At 37.6% G+C, this 20,088-nt stretch overlaps 1 protein-coding gene across 5 annotated transcripts in view; it reads right to left on the bottom strand.

The window, feature by feature from the left end:
- Window positions 1–20,088, bottom strand: part of VPS13B (vacuolar protein sorting 13 homolog B) — a 625,623-nt gene that overhangs the window by 54,424 nt on the left and 551,111 nt on the right. For all 5 annotated transcript variants that reach the window (XM_072949533.1, XM_072949529.1, XM_072949532.1 and 2 more), the window contains exon 44: window positions 5,004–5,159. In XM_072949533.1, the coding sequence (XP_072805634.1) occupies window positions 5,004–5,159 (156 nt within the window). The remainder of the gene's footprint in view (window positions 1–5,003; window positions 5,160–20,088) is intronic.

The raw sequence follows: 20,088 nt of genomic DNA, 5'->3' as shown, positions 1-20,088 counted from the left end.
GAAGGCTGCTTGGATGAAGGAAAATCCAAAATGGCGACTCCTTGGAGTGGGGTCTTCATGGCTGCTCCCACGTAGGGTTCAGTGAGAGCCATGTCTGCTTTTCTTCAGAGTGGCAACACTTACAATGCCGTTATTTTGAAAATTATGGTTAGAATTTCAAGACTAATTCATCAGTTGAAGACAGCTTCTTAATTTTTTTTTAATGTCAGCTTTCTCTTTAATACACATTTCCAGGTTTCACACTAATTCCCCTCTTTCCCCAAAGCCACAAAGATGTGTATTGAAGATTTCCACATATGATTTTACTTAGCAGGTTTCAGAACTCTTATTAGATCAGTGCCAAGAAGAATAGTGATATTAAAGAATAACTCCAGAGTACCAGATGCACTGGAAAATGATATCTGAACCATGATTAAAAGTGCATGTATAAAGATACAAATATGTATCTATATATATGCATACATTCATATGTACATTTAAGTTTTTAGAGGGATAAAGCTTTCCTCAACGAAGGGATGGAAAACATGGACACAAATACGTGTACCTAAGTAGTTGTGTAACGTACAGAGTTCCTGAGAAACTTTACAGTGGTCAATTTTCACTCAACTGGGGAAGTGAGAGATGTACAGATAACCAAACGCCAGTGTTCAAACAAGCCTTAGCCAGTTCTCTGTTGTCCAGTGGTATATTGACGTGGTTAAGGTACATCAGGGAGCTGCACACACTCAGCTCCCCAAATGGGGATTGGTAGTTAGGCAGCTGCAGTTTATTGCAAATTTCCAGGCCCAAGTCGGCAGAAGGAGAGAAGCCAAGTCGTAAGGGAGGCAGGAATCCACGAACCTATTCTGGAAGCTTGGTTCCTCATCTTCCTTCCTAGCCAGGCCAATTGCAGAAATCCTGGGTCTCTGATGTAACTTCACTACAGCTAATCTGAATGCTAGTTAATCTACCCTGAGCATTAAAAAAAAATCCAATTTAAAAAGAAGTAATATATTTTTACCTGTGTGTGTGTGTGTGTGTGTGTGTGTGTGTGTTTATGTGTGTATGTGTGTGTGAGAGAGAGGGAGAGAGAGAGAGAGAGAAAGAAAGAGAGACCGAGACAGAGATGGGGAAAGAGAGAGAGATGAGAGGCTGAAAAACACTGTCTAGGAAGCATTTTCACAACACTGACACATGAACAGTTGGTTTGAGGTTGGCAGGGGTGGTCTGTTGAACCTCATATTACCCGAGTTCCTGATGAACCATTTTCCATTTGCTTCCTTCTAGGTTAAGTGAATTGCTTTGTTCCACTTTTCCCTGCTCTGCTCAGTTTTAAAAATGGTCCTAATGCAGAGCTCAATTTCATCTGATGATAAGAAGTGCTAAAACTCAAAATATAAGTTATCTGCATATCTGCCCATGATTGTGGGAACATAAAATGGACTTTCCCAGTTCCTGTAGGAGAAGAAGACACTTCCCTTCAAAGAGGTAAATGCTCTGGGAGTGAGGATTATGCCTCTTTTATTGCTCTCCATATAGTCCTTACCTGCCTGGCTAGATTTGACTTTTTTTTTTTTAAGAGTATTTATTACAAGCAAGGTAGAAGCAGAGAAAGATGTGAGAGGCATTCCCCACAGAAAAGGATTATGACCATTTAACAGTACAAATAACATTTCGAAAAGTCTTGAAATGTAATTTGGCACCAGATGCGTTAAAATCTACAGTGATGACATTAACAGCGAGAGTGATTACAAGGATTCCTTCAACTTCCAATGTATGGAAATTTTTCCTCAGTTCTGATTTGAACACTTCTTATAAATATTTAAGATTTTACAAAATGCTAATGGTTTGAAAAATTCAGGAAATCAGCAGAAGTTTAAGGACAAATATATATTGAGTTATTTAAAAGCTTAGTATAGCCCAAAAAGACTCTGGTAAGACAAAACAAAGAATTTTGTATAAGGAATAAAGTACATGTTTTTAGTTTGGGAATGTGCATCAAGCACCACAAAAACATTCATACTCTTTTGTTCGGGTAATTAAATTTTATAGCAATTATTTTAAGGACAGACTCAGAAATTTGGTCATATATTAATATACAAAGATAGTTATTTAAGGATTTATTATAGTGACCAATTGAAAATTAACTGAAAGTCCAACAACAAGGAAATGTCTAGATGTGATTTGATATGCCATATGATAAATCATTATGCAACCATTAAAGGGATAACTCGAGAATTCTAGATAATCTGAGAAAATAAGCATTATATACTGTCAAATGAAAAAATGAGTTGAAAAGTGTAATTACAATCAGATCTCACGTTGGTTAAAAAATTATCAGCACTAAAAAAAGAGCAGAAAAAATACACTAAAGTAATAACAGAACATATTTTTTGAGTGGTAGATTTATGGGTGATTTTTACTTTCTTCATAAGACTTTTCTGTGTTTCCAGGTATATTTTGTAATAATTAATATAAAAATAACTTTGTGAACTAATATTTATTGGGTAATTTCTTTTATAAAAGGAATATGAAGTATAGAAATGTTAAGGAATTTGCCTAAGGTCATATAGGTAATAAGTACTAGGGCTGAGAAATCTTTTGTGATCAGAAAAAAAAAGTAGGTAAAATTTTGTGAGAATTTAAAAAAATGGATTTTTCACAACTAACTTTTTTGACTTACGGTATACTGTTGTAATAGTTACCTGCTCAGGTACACTGTATATATTAATTTATCCCTGAAATTTAATACCATTTCTTGAAAACAGATAATATTGGTGGCAAGATGAGGCATTAATATAGAAACACAAAAAAGTCCAACTAGCATTACTTGTGCCTGGGAATATTATTGTAATTGCACTAAAATTTAATGCGTTAGGACAGTGGGCCAGGAAGGACCCTGCCATTCCACTGATTTACCGGTAAACGTTCTAGCAACCACATGCCAAAGAGCTGAATGAATTGGGAAGCTGTAAGCCAGAGCCGTGGTAGACAAAGCACCTGAGAACTTGTTAGAAATACAACTTGTCATGCTAAACCCAAGACATACTGAGTCTGGAACGCTGAGGGTGGGACTCAGCAAGCAGTTTTAACAAGTCCTCCAGGGGATTCTGATCAATGCTCAAGTTTGAAAACCACTAGCCTAGAGGGAAAGAAACTAAGGGGAAATACGCTAAATCTTCCCCTGTTTTTGGAGGGCCCTAGTACAGAAGAGAGGTAACAAGTTGTGTGCCTCCTGGGTATGCCTCACAAGTTCTGAGGAATGGTGAACACTGGCTGAATGGGGACAGATTTTGGCTCAAGATTAGGAAAGAACTTCATGAATAGCTGGAAGTAACGGACAATGGAAAGGGCTGCCATGGGAGAGAATGAGACTCTCACCATTTGGAGTATTCAAGTGGATGCTGAGTGACCGTTTCTCAGGCACACTGGTGAACGGGAGGGTAGAGAGGCATTCTTGAGAGACTGTGAATGGCAGGTTCAGAAAACCTGTATGTAATGGGCAGGTATTTGTTGGGAGCCTGTCCACATAAGAGAGCTCTGAGGGCAGGTGGGAGTGACACTTCTTGTTCTTATGACTTCCCAGCTCAAAGCCCACACTACCTAGGCTGGTCTCCTCAAGAGTCCTTGGGTAAGACCCATTTGTCCCATATGCGTATCTTTGTTTATCCCACACTGCCAACTCCGACTCTTAATCCAAATTCTACATGTTTTCCGAAGCCCAGCTCAAGCCGTCTTCTTAGTGAAACCTCTAAATTCCCTCACACTTACTGTCTGCTGTATGCATTGTTGGGTTTCTGTAAGTTTTCAGTTAAAAGAGTGAAGACTGTGTCACATGATTAGTGCTTTTCACCCCGTCCTACGGTGGGCAATCAACAAACATTAGGAGGAGTGGTCGGGTGATTGGGAAGACTCTTCCATGCTCCCTTCCTGAGACTCCTCTGCTAGTGTTCTTTTCACTTCTGTTGCCCACGAAAATGAGACCCCGAAGTCCAGCTCCTTGACTAGGTGCAGCCCAAGAATGTATATGGTATGGGCCCTACTGTTGCCCTCACCAGCTGCTTCCTGCCTGCCCCCCGGCATACAGCAACGGAGGAGCCTCTGACGCCCAATATGAAAAGCTCCCTTTTTCCTTTTCTAGGGTCCCAAAGCTGTGTCTATCATGTCCCCAGTTCACATAAGCTCTGGATCCACTGTTACAGTCCAGATGCAGATGTATATGTTAAAACTCTTATGACAAATCCAGTTACTATGTGTGCAGTGAAGCCAGTTTTCAGATTTTAATACTTCCTTTTTTTCTTTCTACTCTTGTCATATGCTCCACGCTTGAAAAACATCTTTTAAAAACCACATTTTCACATCTTAAGAACACAAAAAAGCGTTAGATACTTTTCTCCCCCCTTTGCAGTCTTAGAACTTCAAAAACAGCCAAAAGGAAGTTTTATAAAATACGTAAAAATATGTGCTGAGAGCTGAGGTTTTATATGCCAACAGTTAGACTGCAGTGAATTTTTACTGCAGTTAATATTAACTCCTAGGAAAAGAAAGCTTGCTGGAGACTCAGGCCCGCTCTGTCGTGGGAGACTATCACAACACCTTGCAGATTATTTTTGCACGTATGAGAATCAACTCCTGGTTATCCACTGTTGGATTATCCAGAGTCCTCACCATCCTTCGCTTCTTTTTTCTTCTCCATAAAGACCCTCTGGCCATTTCACAGCTCATTAGCACCTCCACCAGAAGGTAGGTGGTGACAGGGAGAAGAGGTGAAATGAAAATCAGTAAATTTTACTGCTCGTTAGCAGCTCTTGTAAAAGGCTTGGGACAAGGGGGATGAAGCCACCATCATCATCACAATCATCAACCAGCACTTTTTAAGGGCTCATGTGCAGGGGAATGGTAGGCATAACTTGGCTCAGTCCTGTGATTTTTTAAGTGATTATTTTCATTTCTTTACACTTCCCTTCCATTAATTACACCAAATAATTAAGAGTCATCTGGGTCATGAACAGAAAGGAACTCACCTGTTTTTGTACTCCACTGAGTTGCTGGACCTTGATGATGAGCGAAGCAGTACGACCCTTGTACTGAATAGTTCTAATAAACGTCCCAGCATGGTCCACACTGAAGGGCTCTGACCAGCGCCAATTGCCCCAGCCTTCAATGCAGATGTGTAACAGCTGGAGAGAAAAACAATAATCATCATAATGCCAAAAGTGCCAACGAAAATCTAGTCCTAAAATGAAAGTCTCATTGCTGGAAAACCTTCCTATTTGTAATATCTAGCATCTGTTTTCTTTCTAACCTGCATTATTCATCCACTTCCAGCTTATTCAACCAGGCTAAGAATAGCAAATATGCCACATAGAGTCAATGTGGTTTTCCAGATCACATTTTAAACCTTCTTAAAAATAATTGTCCTATCAAATGGTAAAAGGCCTGGTGAACATTTGAGGAAAGACCATTTCATTCATCTGGAGGACAAGAAGGCTGAAATGTGAGATCAAAGAACCTTGGTCTTGGCTGAATAGTTTATTCCTTCTTACGGCTAGACAGTAATTAAAGCTAAATTTGGTTTGTGGCATTATTTTTGACCCTAAATTGCCATTCCTTATTTTTTTCTCCTGAGAAAGAACACAAAAGCAATTTGAGGATACAGTTCATTTAATATATTCTCCTTATGAGATCACATATATCAAGTGAGAAATACCTTTAACATTTTGAATGTGTGAGAAAATGTCTTTGTTCTATTTTTTCTAGTGTGTGTCTATTGTAACTTTTACCAATTGAGTCTCCTGATCCACATTCATATGTTGGTAAAATTTAGATTCCTTTCAAGGTTGGCAAATATTTTCTATTTCTACTCCTACCCACTAACTGCGATTAAGGAAATCAGTTTAACTGAACAAGTATTCCAAAACAACAACAATTATTGCTTCTTTAGGGTACATGTTTAAATGAAAATAAGCAATGTTCTATATGATTACTGAGTGTAAAGAAATAAAACTGATATTTTAGAAAAAACATTTAGATGATACACAAAATTAATATTTTCTTTCATATCATATATAATTTTTTTTACAAGAGCTAGCCAAAGGCTAATCACATGAAACATTTTCCCAATTAACAGAATGAGTAAACTTTTAAAAAATTCTATAAGAACTATCATAATAGGCTCTTGAAATAAATACATTAAGGATTTACATGGAAATTGCCACCATAATAAAAGTTTTTGATGAAAAGATTTTTTTTTAAGTTTTAGCATTAGGAGAACCTCTTTTAAAGTGCTTTAATTTGAAAATTTCCCAAGGTCACTGGTCATCATAATATGACTTTTGGTGGAAAATTAAGAGAGGACTTTTTTTTGTTTTTAAGTATCTTAATAAAATACATAAAAAAAAAATCTCCTAACTCATCTCCCTGTTTTTAATATGGCCTCACTCCAGTTCTTCCTCCATATAACTGCTAGTGATCTTTTGAAATCAAAAGGCTACCATTCAGATGACTTTTAAAAAAGAAGTCTAACAGCTAAAAAAAAAAAAAAAAAACCTTGGACGGCAGGAAAAAACAAAAAAGAAAACCTTTAGGAAAAATTTGGTTTTATATACACTCTACAACATAAAAGTACCAGAGTATCTTTGATGTTTAAATATTAGTTACAGGAAAAAAAAAAAAGGAAAACAATAGCAGTGTTTGGAACCATTTCAGTTTTTTTTTTTTAGCAGCAATTGGGAATAAAGCTCAGGGTACACACAAAACTAAAAGAAACAAGAAAGTTGTTTTCTTTGGAGAGACTAGTAGCTGGAAATGACAAAAAAAGAATAATGAAGCAAGGTACTTAAGGTCAAGTCCAGCTGTATTTTTCCTGAAAATTCCATAGCCTCTAAAGAAAGTTTTAGTGTACACAATGTAAATTTAATTGAGGAGTGTTCATATTTGCAGATGAGCTCAGTTTTAGGTAGCTGCTCACTTTGTGTCCACAGCTTTTAATGACTGAATGTCACCAAGGAATATGCTGTCAGGTTTCGCTTGGCAGCTATTTGTTCTCAAATTGTTGGCACGTATATTTTCCTTGAATTATGAAAATTCAGATATATTTGGAGTTAGTTCACACAGAAAAGTTAAGTGGGAGAAAAACATGACATTTTTACCCACATGCATCACCAGTAGAGAATCTGTAATGTTTGGTCTACAGTTAAAAAGCATCTAAATATCATTGGCAATTAGATGTATGTAATTTATTAGGAAACGAATGACATTCCTAAGAGAGAAAATCTACAAAAAGACCCAGCAGGACTTTAGTCCTCCTTCCCATGGTGTGACTGAATTGGGCACTAGACTGTGGGGCTCAGATACCCATGGACTTCAACTGAGGGTGGGAAGTTCCGTTCTTGTTGGACCAACTCACTAAATTTCACTGCTATAGGCACTGAAAAGTCTCCATTTAATAACATATGCTCATGTATCTATTTTTACTTCTAAATCTAGGAAACTATAAAATCAGGCATACAAATTTGAAATTTATGTTAGACTGCCTAATTCTATGAGACTTCTATCATTCATCCAATACATTTTTCTTGCTCAGATACTATAAGGAAGGTAATATGCTAGGAACTATGGGGGAAATAAAGAGAAGAGCTTTGTTCTTTGTCCCACAAGGAGCTTAAGATTTTGCAGGGAAAATAAGGCATGCACAAATAACTAACATGAGGCATTAGAAGAAGTACAAACTGATACAGGAGTTAGAGAAGGGAGGGCTGGTTTAGACTGCTGTGATTAGGAGGGCTCCCTGAAGCATCTGGGTCTTAGAGTTAGGGGTAGGATTTTAACTGGTAAAGATGGCAGTCATTTCCAGGCCAAAGGCACACTCCGAGAGGTGAAGTCAGAAGGTCTGCCCGGGCAAAGTTAACAGTCTCAACTGGCCGGAGAAAAGGGAACATGTGAAAAAGACTGAAGGATAAGGTCAGACAGGTGGATAGAGATTGTGGCCAGCACTGATTTACTAAGCTAAGGAAGCTGTGCTTTATTCAGGAATCAGCCTTCTGTTTAGATGCACCATGTGCTGAAGGATGCTGAGAGCGGAGTGCAGACGTGAGGACAACGGTCACAGAACGAGGGGCAGCGTAGGCCAGAAACACGTGAGAAAAAAAGCCAACAGGCTTAGCGAGATATCACCCTCCATTTTGCCTAGAGCACAAGGTATGTTTAATGTTCTCTTATCGACTTGGAAATTTTCTTTCCCCTCTTTTTTGTTTTCTTAATTAAGTTTCCCTCACTGACTCACTTCCTTCACCACCTTTTCTATTCAGAACTTCTCATTCTCTGTGGCCTACTTAGCCAGTGTCTAGTATTTTCCATTGGGAAAAAAGGCAAATAGGAACCACTCTTGTTTGAACTTTTCAGTGGGAACTGAAACTAAGTATAAGGCAGCCTGTACAGCGGCCACACTCAATGGAAGGAAGGGCTCAAGGGGCTGCAGCGGATCACCCCACCCGCAACCCTGCTGGGCTGCACTGGCAGCCAGATTAAATTCGTAGTTTTTCCACCGAAGACCTCAAATGGGAGCACAGAACTTCTCACTCATGTTTTTCAATATAAAGTAAAACTTAAGACTGAATTACTGATCAGGGGATTGGGGGTTGAGCTCTCAGGACCACCCACAGTCACATCTAAAGGGAGGATTCCACGGATTACAGAGGAAAGAAAAACAAGATGAAATCCAGGAGAACAGGGTACTCCAAGGAAGAGAAAGAGAAAGGGGATAGTTAAGAAAAAAAAATTTAAGTATCTCTTAAATATAAATGAAGGTACTAGATACTTTTCTGTGAACTTTATTTCACTATTCATTTTAAAACTATTATCAAGATGATTTCTATCTAATCAGAAATTGAAAATGTCTCCAGATTCACTTTAATATTTTTTACATTTTACAATAATTTACTATTCAGTAATATATAATGTTCTAAAAAGAAACTGAAAATCTAAATAACTTCAACATATTTCCCTAATTCACTGTAGTCTTTTAAGACATTTCAGGAGTTCTAAAAAATTAATGTGAAATCCAAGTGAAATAAGCTACTGCATAGATGTATATATAATAAATATATAATATATAATGTATGTTAGTATATATATTAAAGCTTAAGCTTATTTATTTTTTAAACTTCTAAACTTATCTCTATGTACCAAGAGCCTAGTGCATAGTAAGCATTCAATAAAATCTTTGTTGAATAAATGAATCAAGATTATTGAAAAATAACTCAAAGTAGATATTCAGAAATTTTAGGCAATATTTACACATAAATATCATAAAATGAGAATCAAATCAAAATATTTAGAAACAACTCCGATTATGAATGACCTTTCAATACAAGAGATTAGCTTCATGTGGATAATGATAACTAGATTAAACTACAAATCACTGTAATCCCTTAGATCATTAATTCAGACATTGCAATATTGATATTACAGCACAAAGCAGACCTCAAATGATCTATTAGGTGAGCAACATGAGTGAAAGTTAAGTTAAAATATTTTAAAAATTCTTGGTCTAATGAATGAAAAGCTACAGGTTGAATTAAACTGATCAAAGTTAACTGCTTATTTAGAATGCATATGTGGGACTGACAGTACATTTCACACCAATAAACTGACATAAAAACAAAATGAAATCTGTAGCTCATTATTGTTTTTTCAAGGCAACTGAATTTCAGGATACTTAAGAGTATCTGAAATAATGCTAAAAGCCAAGCAGGAAAATTTCTAGACAATGGCTAATGCTTGGTGTCACCCTGATTCAACACCAAAATTCTTAAGACCCTACACACCCTTTTACATTTATAGAACATAATCTCACACCTAAAAGAATGATAAAGTGGAAATAAATCAAATTGAACCCTTTTTTTCTGGTAGAACAACTTGGACTCTTTGATGCAGTGTAATCTGGAAGAAAGAGGAGAAAGAAAAAGAAAGCTTTCCAAATCCACCTTTCAGGAGGTGATACAATGGAGGCTTCACTGTCATCACACAAGCATCATCACACAAATTTTGAGGCTTGTGGGTTTTCCCTCAAGACTGTTTGAACTCAGTGAAGGCCACAAATTCTGTGCAATCGGCATAAAACAACCACTTGCAAAACAGGGAACCCTGGCACACTCACTCAGTGTTGGTTAGGATGAAAACTGCAGCTGGAGGGGTTACCCTTGTATCAAAAGTCTAGTTTCAGATACTCACTGACATCAATTCTAAATAAGAATTTATCCTAATACAATAATTATACATATGCACAAAGATTCACCTACATGTATTCCAGTATTGTTTTAATAATGGAAAGTTGGTATTACTAGGAAATTGGTCAAATAAAATATAATCAAAAACAATAACAGCTATCATTTATTAGACACATACTTTGTGTCAAGCACTGGGCTGAGTAATTTTTATATATATTTTCTTATTCATTCCTTAAAACAATCTTACACACAGATACTTTTACTTTACAGATGAAAAGACAAGCTGAGTGACAGAGAGGCTGTGTGACCTGCCTAGGGCCACAGCACTGAGGAGGGCAAGGTATAAGATTTGAACTTTACTGAGAAGTGTGCTTACTCAGAGCCTCTCCTCTTCTTTTAAGTTGCAGTATAGTTCCCTTACAATGTTGTGTTAGGTTCAAATGTACAGCATATTGATTCAGTTGTATATATTCTTTTTCATATTCTTATAGGTTATTATAAGATATTGAATCTAGTTCCTTGTAGAATCCTCTCAAGCCATTGAAGAAAATTACAGCATGAAAAAATGTTAATAATATTACTTAGCAAAAGGTTAACTGGAAAAAAGCACATTACAAAAAGATATGTGCAGTCTATGTCCCATTTTTGTAAAATGAACAAAAAAGTATATATGCCTTTTCCTAAGGGAGAAAATGGCTAGAAATATACCCAAATGCTAACAGTGGTTATCTTGGGGTTATGTGTTTTAAGTTTCCTTTTTGTTTGTGTGTTTGTGTGCTTTTGTGTAATTTCCAAATTTCATGCTATAAATATGTATTACTTTGCAATCAGATAAAAATTAATGTTGTTAAAATGAAAAACTGTCTAATAGAAAGCATACAGAGCCTGCATTTTAAGTAAAAAGGAATTATACATGCCAATTTTAAAAACTCATTTTCGGCTTCCTGCACGAAGTCTCCTCGTCGGTCCTAGTCAGTGTCACCGCCTCCCCACCTGCTCTGCCGGCACTTTGCTAAAAGGGTGACACGATCCTCGGTTCATCTTTGCAGGTTCTACCACAGCTCCTCACACAGGGTCTGGCTTGCTGTAATACTTATTAACATGATTCTTGGAGCAGTTTAATGTAATTATTTGAGTTTTTTCCCTAGGGCAATAGTTTTTTTTTTTTCAATTTAGCAAATATTTTCAGGATCTACATCTATTTAATGTTTACCATAAGCCAACTAACTGTACTACACATGGCAGATACAGACACAAATGAGACAGACACACAGAAAATTCTCACGATATAGTGGAGAGATATCTAACGAGAAAAATTATACTGTAAAACTTTATGAAAGGAAGGAAAAAACCGTTGTAGGACTCCAGAGGTATTATGCTTGGGGAAATAAAAGATTGACTAGAGACTGAAATATTTTACTTATCCAAAGAAGTAACATGAAAAATAAAAGACACATTGAAATAGAATAAAAAGACATATAAGATCACTATTTTCTAATAAACAAAGGTGAAGGCCTAACTTGGAGTAGTTCTTTCTGTACAAAATTAATGTCTCCAAAACATACTGATTGCATTACAAACAAAGACAAGTGAAAAAAGTAGCAAACTATGGCTTCAAAACATTTGTTCAAATAACTTCTTGTCAACGTAACTTGGAAAATAAACTTTATATTATGAACTCATCAAAGCTATTCCTCCAATAGCTCTGACTATAATCCAAATGGAGCCACTACATTTTGATCCTGGAAAGGAAAGAGTCACACCGGAACAAGGATCATTTCAGGAGGTCAGATCTTGCTCTTGGGAAGCCAAGAGGCATGTTTGTAGATTCTTGGCGATGAGGAGAGTTGAGAGTTAGTAAGAGGAGTTCCTGAGAGACAGTGGTAGAGAAAGGGAGGTTGAAGAGGCAGTGAACTCTTAGATCAGGAACTGTCACTTCCCCTCAGAGCATCAATCATCAGTAAACACCAGGGACTGCAACATTAAAGACACTGAAACACAGAAAGTGACAGCTGTTGGGTTGTTTGAAATAATATACTATTCACTATCTCCCTGGTCTTTCTATTTCTACTCAGAGATAGTAGCTCCCAGGAAACAACAGATTCTAGTAGCAGCCCACTGTATTTTATGAGTAGTCATCACAAGATAAACAGATGAAGAAAGAGTCAGGAAAAAAACAAACAACAAAAACAGTAGCTGTGAACGAAGGAAATTATAGTTCACATCATTTGAATTTCCATGAGTAAATAGGATATCAGTATCACACATTTTTAGTAAATATCAAGGCTTAATCAATGTTCCAGTATATCTACAATCAAGTTATAAAATCTTTTTAAAAATTAAAAAAGATTTTTCATAAATAACTATAAACTGAGTTGAAGAATTTATTTATGGTTTTTCAGTGGGCATTAGTCTCTGTTCAATCGTTGACTAAAATTTACATACTTAAGAGAAAAATAAGTTAAAAAAAGAAAAAGTAGGGTGAAGAATAGTGGTACTTTAAATTTATACATTATCTATGAAACAATAAGATGCTTAATTGGGTATTCTTTGCTAAAAAGTTACCTAAAGTATCTAAATTAGGGAAAAGTAATTTACTTCACAATTTTTTTTTGCAAAAAGGTTTACTGAGCAAATTCTCTTATATTTAAATTTTTTACTTTTACACATAACTTTTTAGGAACACATTAATCATGGAATCAGATATAATGTACACAGTAAAAAAAAAAAGCATGAAATGACGTATAGGCTTGTTTTAAAGAGGCCATTTCAACATTACACGTATCTGTTGTTTTCATGTTTCTAAAGGGTGTGGGCTTCCCTATGTTTAAATGATATATGACTTAAAAAACATGAGCTGTGATGCTAATAGCGGCCTTACGTCCAGAATTGTGAGAGAGTCTTTGAGGCTGTTCACCCTTGATGCTACTGCCATAAGGGGTTGAAAAGTGAAAATTCATGAAATTTGTTATGTATGTGTATGTGTGTGTACAGAACAGGATGGTCTGTGTATAGAATATGAACTAATTCACACTTTATTTTTAAATAATTAAATAAATAAGAACTTTAATTGCTTAGCACTAACAGCCAGGAGATTCTGGTGTTGTGTAGACACATTTTCTTGACAGAATGATAGTGAATGGTCATCAAGCTCTTGGTTGAACCCAACTCTTCAGTGGAAAAGGTAAGAATATGTTGGATGGAAATAATAAAGAATATTTTAGGTAAGCTGAGAAATGGAAGCCAGAAAGATAAGGAGCTGGAGATATCGTTTGATAGTCATTCAGATTTAGATAAATGTTCTGAGGTTCTGAGCCAGATTGTCAGGTACTTTTTGTTTGAAAATCAATTTTGACTAAATACAAATATACGCAATAGAGAAACCTAACCCACATTTGAATAAAATTTTTCTTTTAAATTGTTCTTAAATGTAACATTCATCATTCAGCAAAATTTAGTTTAACATAAAATAGAAGACATGCCAACACGTGTCCTAAGAAAAGACCAAGTAGTTTCATGCAGTCTGTAATTGATTTTTAGTCATCATGGCAATTCAGACAATTATGATTGTTAACCCTAATTTTTAATTAGCAAAAAAAGAAGTCAACAGATGGATATAAAAGAAATCCAAAATTTTTAGTTATTTATTTTCCTTTAACTAAACTGCCTTGCCATACTAAGAAAACATTTTTGTAAAGGTTAAATAAAGTATTTCATGGCAACCGCTGCTTCTCAGTGCCTGTATAACAAGAAACATGAGCCAGCCAAAGTTGTGCAAGTTGGTTTTCTTTCCCAGTGAGCGAATGTGGTATCTAAGACCTTGCCCTAACTCATTTTATCCCCAAGTGTAAGTCAAGCAAGTCAAATGTGAACTAATGCCTGAAGGGAAGTCCCTGACTCCAAAAGTATGGATTATTTCACATTTATCTTAAAATCTGCTCTCAGAGTTCTTAAAATTCACTAACTTGGCAAGTCAGGAATTATCATGAGAAATGAAATAATTTCATAACTATGAAGTCATCCAACATTCCATGCATCTGACGCTCATTGGGCTTGGCCATGTCTTGGGCATTATTCTGACCTTTAGATAATAAGCCCTTCAATATCCTGTTCAGCATGGAAATAATTAAGAAGTGCCACAGCATAATAGGTGCGCCACTGTCTTTAACAGAGTTAACGCTTTTGTCACACAGACTTGTGGTAATAGGCTATGATTAAACACGATCATATGTATGTTGAAATCTTTGTAACATTCTTAATCAGTATTTCCTATTACTTAAAAATGGCAAAATACCATGTTTTAATGGTCCAGCTGCATTTCCTTTCTCCAAGCACTCTGTATTAAAATTCACATTTAAAATTAGTTCAGTCAAGTACCTTTATGTTTAGACACCAAGAATTCACATTTGCAGAGCACTAGCTTGTGAAAAGCCTTTGAGTGTCTTGTAAAAATCTTAAGGAATCCTCAGTACATTTTTCTCCAAAGCTATATTTCAGTGTCTGAAATTTATTGCCAGAGAAGGGACAGAGAGACCATTAGCAGCACCAGCGCCATTCCTCTGGGTGCTTCGCAGCTGAAATAATCCCCAGTCGTTCTCTTTCATGCAAGCTTGTAGAAAAGTCCAGGAATCAGCCCTGGGACTGGATACAGTGTCCTATCACAATTCTATCTTTGCCATTGCTTGTGAAAGACTTAAAAAGTCTTAACTAGGTCATTTTGGAAAACACTTTCACAAACTTCGAAACATACAGGAGAAAGAAAACTCAATCCCAAACTTCTGCCTCTCATTTAAATAGAGTGAATGTATTTCCCAACAGAAACTGAACAAATTCCAAATATGTTCTATTCACTAAATACTTAATGACCAAACTGTTAGGGCCCCATTTACTGGTGACTTCAACTAGGCCCTATAATCTCCCTCAGAGAATGTAAGTTTCCTGGAATCTCTCAAGAAACTAAAAATATTTAAGAGAATTTAAGAGAGCTAGGTGAAGAGACTGGGTCTACAGTCTACTATTTTGCTCTTTCAATTACTGCTTGAAACTGAAATAAAAATGTATTTGATGGTGACTGGATGGTAGGTCTCAGGTACTCAAATGGGGTCAGTGTTTATTTACAGAATATTTTGGATTACAATCCTTGCCAGATGGTCCCAAGAAGTGTTTACCTCACTGTTGATTTTAGCTATTTTAGTGTCAGCAACAATAGAAAGAAGCTTGTTACTGCCACTGGGGAGCGAAGGCATACAATCCTTCCTCCCCAGATGGAACTGCTAGATGCAGACAGCTGTGCCCTACCCAACAGCAAGGGCGATACTGCAGGTTTCTGGGGATCTAGTTCCATGATTAGAGAAAGAGACAATATGAGGCAAATTTAACTTGCAATAATATCTACTTTAAATCAATAATACTTGGTCAATCGTACGATGTACTTTTAGTTTATGATAAACAATAAAACCTTTTCAGAGTTAAACACAAGTAGGTGGAGTTGGACATGCATGTGGGCCTGAAAGTTGGTCTCAGTTGAAGCTTACTGCTAATCCCCTCCTGCAGCATTTTACTATTTTATAATAGTTTCCATGAGAGGCCACTGGGAGGTCAAAGGGGTGGAGGTCGGGGAGACCAGGAGCTACTCTTACTTAAGCGTCTAATTGCACTGACAGTATACTAAAGTGTACATTTTGAAATTAGAGGACCTCTTTTCATGTGTCCGTAGAATATACACAAAAGCATCCAACATGATACAAAGAATACTGCTCATAATTTCCATATTGTTAAATTAAGCGTTTAAATCTATGTTCTTGAGAAATGTCAGAAACATTATCAGACAGCTCAACATTTATTTATTCAGTGAGCATTTATCAAATGCTGATTATGAGTGAGATTTAGGGTTAGATATTGTGGAAAATCACTTTTTATAAAACCCTCCTACTGCCCCCACCTTTTTCCTTTCAGCAAATACTCACTACAAACCACATCTATACACACACTCGTCCTCATTCTCTCTCTCCTATTTCAAAGCAGGAGGAGGTTTTTGTGGTAAGTTGCTAATTATCACACATTCTCTGAGCAACTCTCATCAAGAGGTTAACATCTTGTTCCTTACTCTTCGGCCCTGCCCTAACCTTGTGACTTGCTCTGCCTAGTAGAATGTGGCAGCAGATACGGTGAGAGCTCTGAGCTTAGGTCAATAGGCTTTGCAGTTTTTGCTTTTGCTCTCCTGTCTAGGCTAGTCTGCAGGAGAGGCAACATGGAAGAGAACCCTGGCCAACAGACTGCCAAGTACCAAAAATGCAGGCGAGGCCACCATGGACCACCCAGCCCTGGCTGTCCCTCCAGCTGACTGCAGCCTCACGAGTGAGCCCAGCTGAGATCAGCAGAAGAACTGACTTCCTAACTAAGTGCATCTAGATTTCTGACCAACAGACTCATGTGCTAATAAACTATTTTAAGCCACTAACTTTTGGGGTGGTTTGTTAGGCAGCGGTAGATATCTGGTATAAACCTCTTTCCATCCAGCGTCAGTCCTACTGGTGATCTGGATTCTTCCTCTTCTCACCTTCTGAGACCTCATGCCATTAATCATTCTTCCTGTCTTCTACATCACCAACCTATCTGCTATTTATTTCTTCTCATATGTGGACATGCCCAAGTTACTTCCACTTAAAACCCTTGCTTGACCCTGCAGCTTTCTCTAGCTAACACCCAATCCAGAGTAAAAAAAAAAAAAAAGTCATGCTCATTCTCCCCATTTCCTCACCTCCCATTCATTTTTCAACTCACTTCAGTCTGACTTCTATCCCTATCCTGCCACTGGAAATGCCTTCCTTGAGCTATCAGTGACCTCTCAAGTGCCCAATACAATGGTCTCTTCAGTCCTTGCTTCACTCAATCTCCTTATGGCATCTGGCAACACTGATAATCCTATCCTAGTAGACATTCTCCTTTCTTGGCTTTTAGAACACCATTATGTCCCAGTCCTCCTACCACATCTTGATTTTCCTGCTTTCTCCTGTTCCTCTTCAATGGATCCCATTCCTCAGCCTAACCCCTAAATTCTACTACTAGTCCTCATGGCAGTCCACCTCCAAGACAGCCCCAGTGATCCTTGCTTCCTTCTATTTGTGCCTTTGGGTAGTCCACTCCCACACTGAATAGGACTGACCTGGGTAAGCACCAGGATATTACTTAAACAACAATGAATAACTTCTGAGCCTAGGTCGTAAGAAACACCGTGGCTTTTGGCTTGTTCTATCTTGGATAACTTGATCCGGGGGAAGTCAGCTGCTATGTCATGAGAATACTCAAGACACTCTTTGAAAAGATCCTTGCAGCAAGGAGCTGAGGCCTCCTGCCAAGAACCATATTGGAAGCCATTTTGGAAATGGATCCTCCAGCCCCGTCAAGCCTTTAAAGGACTGCAGTTCCAGTGAATGTCTTGACAACAGCCTTACCAGAGAGTCTGAGCTAGAACCACCCAGGTAAACCACTCCTGAAATTCTTGGCTAATGAAACAGAGATCATAAATATTTGTTGCTTTATCTACTCAAATTGTGAAGTAACCTGTTAAACAGCAATGCATAACTAATCTGGAGTGTGGTATCTGCATGTGAGGTGCTACTGCAATAAAAGCCTAAAATGTGGGAGGGGCTTTGGAGCAGGTAAGCGAGCAGAAAGTGGAAGAACTTGAGGAGAGCATTCGTGAATGTCTAAGGTGCTTCAAAGATATTATTAATAGAAACTTGATGGCCTTAGAGGAGGCTGCCAATGAGGAAGCGAGGAAAATGCTATTGGAAACTAGAGAAAAGGGGATTCTTGCTATGTGGTGACAGAGAGTTTAGCAACACCATTACCTGCAGTAACTTGGAAAGTAGAAAATGTGCCTTATAAGCCATGCTATCTAGCCAAGGAGATTTCCAGGCAGTGCTGAAGTCCCTCTTGGCTTCTATCTGCTGCTTATATTAAAGTCCAAGAAGGGTGCTCTAAACTTAAGGAAGGACTGTTAGATAAACAGGAGCCACAACTTGCTAGTTTTGAAAATTTTCAGCCTTCCAGACAGCAAATGATGTTAAAAGCAAGAAATAGCTTCCAGGCTAAGGTCAAAGTCAGGACACAGCCAGGAAAGTTGAGTGGAGAGATGAAGCTGAGCACGTGGCTGTAAAATCCTTTGTTAAGATCTCAGGAAGATCAAAATTGGTGTCTCAGCAAACTAGTCAAACAGTAGGGCTTCTACAACACTTAAGGGTGATGTCCCCTAGCAATGTCAGCAGAATCTTAAGCAGGGAAGGAATCATCTTGGGTAGGATATGTGGGTACGATTTTTGTCTACAGTGCTGAACTTCAGTAAGATTAACAAGAGACCTACAGTGTTGTTTAAAGAATTACGTTGGCAGAAACACTGCCAATTTATTTTATTATAATCTTTTTTGTTTTTTAATGGAGGTACTGGGGATTGAACCCAGGACCTCATGCATGCTGAACATGCGCTCTACCACTGAGCTATACCCACCACCCCCACTGCCAATTTAGACTGAAAGAGGCAAAGACACTACAAAATGTAAAGAGGCCTCTAAACCCTCATAATTCTATTGGTAGAAAGCAGGCTGAGAAAACTATGAAGTGCAAACAACGGATACTTTTCATGGAAAAGGATGGATGACACAGAGGCTTGATCCAAGAGTCCAAAGCCATGAGCCATGGAGAATCATTCTCAAGCAGAAATATGAATGATTACTAGCCCAGAAACTTCCAATATTCACGTATTTGGATTTCAGAGTTTCTATGGGCCAGTAACTCCTACGCATCTCCTGTTTTCTCCTTTTACAATGGGAGTGCCTACAGAAGCTATCCTACGCCTGTACCACCACTGGACACTTTTCTACAGCAAAGGATAACTAATAAAGCCCTCAGATCTTAGCACTCCCTCCTTGGGCATTCTTCTCTATTCCCAGTGCTACCTAGGCACTGATGAAAGGCCAAAGTTTTATCTCTAGGCCAGACTATCTTTTTGAGCTTCAGGCTATTACATTCACTTTGTCTACTCCACATGGCCACTTGGATGTGTGGTTAAAAAGGAAAAAAGGAAGGAAAGGAACCTTTGGATATACAGAGCCAAGTTCTTAGGAAGGCACCTTATGAATGTTATTTCATGGGATATTCATAATAATATCTTAAGTTTGCATAACAAGATGCTGAAGCTCCTAGGAAATAAGACAATGGCCAATTTTATGCAGCTAAAAATCTTTAGGAGTGAAGTTCAGGTATTCACAGCTTCAATTTTGTGCCTTTTCTAATATATCCTCCTTCCTGCCCTCCAAAGTAACCTAAAAGTCAGCGTTTCCGAATGGATTTCAGGGACACCTTGCTGCGCTCCCACATCTTGCCCCACTCTCTGTATTGAAAACACGGTCCTCCTACTCAGTTCCCTGTTGCCAAAGGTAACACTGCCAACTTGTCCCCTTTGTCTGAAACCTTGGAGTCAAACCAGGCTCTTCTCTCCCACAAACAATCACCAAATCCTGGTGATTATAACCTCTAAAATATCCTCCAAACAGATCTCTTGCAATCTAAACCTTCTCTTTAGCACTTTGAGGATTTTGTCCCACTGTCTCTCAGCCTCCATTCTAAATAAAGAGAAGTCCAGAGTTATGTGAACTGTTGTTTCCCCTCTCGTTTTCTTCTGGCTGCTTCAAGATTTCCTCTTTACTTTTGGCTTTTAGTAGTTTCATTATTTGCCTGAGTGTGAACTTCTTTGAAATGACTAGAGTTTTCTGGGCCTCTAGATTTCTGACTTTCACAAAATTAGGGAAGTTTTCTGGGATTATTTCTTCAATTTTTTTTTGCCCCATTTTCTCTCTCTTCTCTCAATCTTTCATTGCAA

Source organism: Vicugna pacos, chromosome 25 (genome assembly GCF_048564905.1).
Source record: "Vicugna pacos chromosome 25, VicPac4, whole genome shotgun sequence".
NCBI classification, from domain to species: domain Eukaryota; kingdom Metazoa; phylum Chordata; class Mammalia; order Artiodactyla; family Camelidae; genus Vicugna; species Vicugna pacos.
The sequence above is the reverse complement of the archived record's forward strand: the minus strand, read 5'-3'. Positions and strand labels throughout refer to the sequence as shown.